The 2,500-nt window shown below is 37.1% G+C and overlaps 1 protein-coding gene across 5 annotated transcripts in view; it reads left to right on the top strand.

The window, feature by feature from the left end:
- Window positions 1-2,500, top strand: part of LOC138007979 (neuronal acetylcholine receptor subunit alpha-7-like) — a 37,892-nt gene that overhangs the window by 21,701 nt on the left and 13,691 nt on the right. The window contains exon 1 of one of the 5 annotated variants that reach the window (XM_068855132.1): window positions 429-655. The exons of the other annotated variants lie outside the window; for them this stretch is intronic. Coding sequence (XP_068711233.1) covers window positions 586-655 — 70 coding nt within the window. The 5' untranslated portion in view covers window positions 429-585. Of the gene's footprint in view, window positions 1-428; window positions 656-2,500 lie in introns of those variants that run through there. 5 annotated transcript variants of the gene reach the window in all.

Raw genomic sequence — 2,500 nt, 5'->3', positions numbered from 1 at the left:
AAAAAAATTGCCGAAATTCGATGAGCTGGAATTTTATGGAGTGCAAGGTACCAGCGCAACGTGTTTATTATAGCAACCGGTTTTAGCTAATGCAGCCCTCGCCAAAGCGATCAAATTAACATGCATGCTGCCTTTGTAATCACAAAGGTAAGACCTCCATAAATAATTAATAGTTCCTTATCATTGAGGAGAACTGTGTCAGAAAATGCTGCAGTGTACAATTATTACAACTGTAAAGCAAGAATCAATGAAACTTGTTATTAGAAGTTCTCTTGAACTCAAAATATTGGGAGATCTTGCCCTTCGTAACTTCCAACCAGTTTTGTTATTGACGAACATGACGTCACTGCATTGTCCCCCGCAGAAAAAAAAACCTTATTGTCATCGATTTCTCGAATGATTAAGAAAAGAGACGCGGCTGAAATGCTAATCAGTCAAAAATCGAAGAACCGAATTAATCCTAACCAAAGAAACAGTTTATCTCCTTAACCAACTTCACCTAAAGTCGCGGAAGGACACAATACTTCATGCGAGGACCAACCAACAGCAGTGATCGCTGGAAAATCTCAAATTGTCTGGCGCGTTATGATGCATCATCAATGGCAAGCATTCTTCTTAGGTTACCTTGCGGCAATTAACTTCACAACTACCGTTGGTGAGGACTTGTATTGATTTTGTAACTTTGAAAAAGAAACGGGAAATTTGTGAGGGTACAAAATGTCAGCTCTTAAACTTGTGACAACGCGTGAGCTTTAATCTCGATTAGGGAGTGAGAGTTGGTATCTTAAACCGCTTCTACCTGCGTATGTGTCACCATGCTAACCTCACAAAAAAAAATTAGAAGAAGAGAAATCCAATCCTCTGAAATAACACCTTACTATTTTACCTCCAGCTTAAGATTTCTGTGTTCAAAATTAAAGGTTCCCTGTGGCTATTTTTTCTTCTTAAAGACAAAAAAGGCGAAATTAATTCTCTTTGAGTATATTCCTTTTTTTTTTAAATGTAAATTTGGTTAAAGTAAGCACAACTTTACTACCAATCGGTGCAAAATTAACAACAGTCAGTTCATCGTTGTACTCGCCGGCCTTCGTTGCCTTGAATCTCAAAAACCACATTAGTCAGTACGGTCCGCCTAAAAAAACCTAATTATAGATAAAAACATAAAGCAGGCTTTTGAGACTAAAATTTTACATCAAAACGTTTTCTACTCGCTCTAATGTTACTGGACTCAATTCCATTGAATATGCGTTGTTTTTTATCATGGTTTAAACGAATAAGTCACGACAAAGTCGCATTGCTTTTTTGGAACAAAAAGGTCTAGAAAACCACCTCAAGTATGCGCTAATTTCCACATGTGTTATCTTGACGGATCCATGAATTACCTTGTTTGGTATGAAACTATAGGATGTCGAAACATGCAGGAAGACGTTTAAAATACTAAACCCCAACAACCCTTCGTGTGTACGCGTGCTCTCTACTTACTTTAACAAAACCAACGTCATGTCATCAATATAGAGACTTAATGCAACATCGATAAATGTGATCAAATATACATGAGGCAACGATTTCGCACTTCCTAAGGATAAATTGTTCACTCACTTCCACTGGATTTAATGAACTCACAACTTAAATTCCTTTTCACTGGCGAGTGATGAACTTTTCCAAGTTGAAATTAAGGAAAGTCAACGCTATTAAAACAAAACTATATAATTAAAACCCACTGATTACCGACAACGTCTGAGGGGCACTTTAAAACAGAAACCGAAAAGGTAGATTTAAATCCGCAAAAATGTTGGAACGTTTATAACCAACCTTGTGTAATCAATAGAGACTTATTACAAAGTCGGAAATTTGTTTAAACAAACTTGAGGCGACAATTTTGTCATTTCCTCAGGTAAAATTGTTCACTAGTATTGGATTCAACGTATTCATATTCACAACTTATTGCTTGTTATTAGTGAATAGTGAGTTATGAAATTTTCCATGCTGAAATTGACAAAACGCTATCAAAAAAAATAATTAAACCCACGGATTACCATAACATTTGAGAAGCAGTTTAAGACAGAAACGGACAAGGTGGATCTTAATCCACCAATGAAGAACTCATGCAAAAAAGCCGCCCGACCTGCCGGATCTACGGCTACCAGAAACAGAACAGCGTTTTGAAGGAAGGCGCACCGTAATTGCCCTTATGCATGATGACGAATGACTAGCTGATTTCACCACCAAGCCTCGAATTCCAATTACAAACTTGTAAATTTTAGCTTGAGCTGAATCCCAAGTGAACAAACTTGTAACATAGTTAGTAGACTAACTATGCTTGTAAAGATGACCCACGTGCGAACATCATAGGCCACTTTCGAAAATACCATAATACTCTTTGTTTATCCCTCCAAATTTTGCATGGTCTTTGTTTTTGTTTTCTCTTGGGTCCATTGTAAGTCCTAAGAGAAACTGGAAACAATGTTCATGCAAAATTTGGAGGGACAAACAAAGATTA

The sequence above is a fragment of the Montipora foliosa genome, chromosome 6 (assembly GCF_036669935.1).
Source record: "Montipora foliosa isolate CH-2021 chromosome 6, ASM3666993v2, whole genome shotgun sequence".
NCBI lineage: Eukaryota > Metazoa > Cnidaria > Anthozoa > Scleractinia > Acroporidae > Montipora > Montipora foliosa.
The sequence above is the reverse complement of the archived record's forward strand: the minus strand, read 5'-3'. Positions and strand labels throughout refer to the sequence as shown.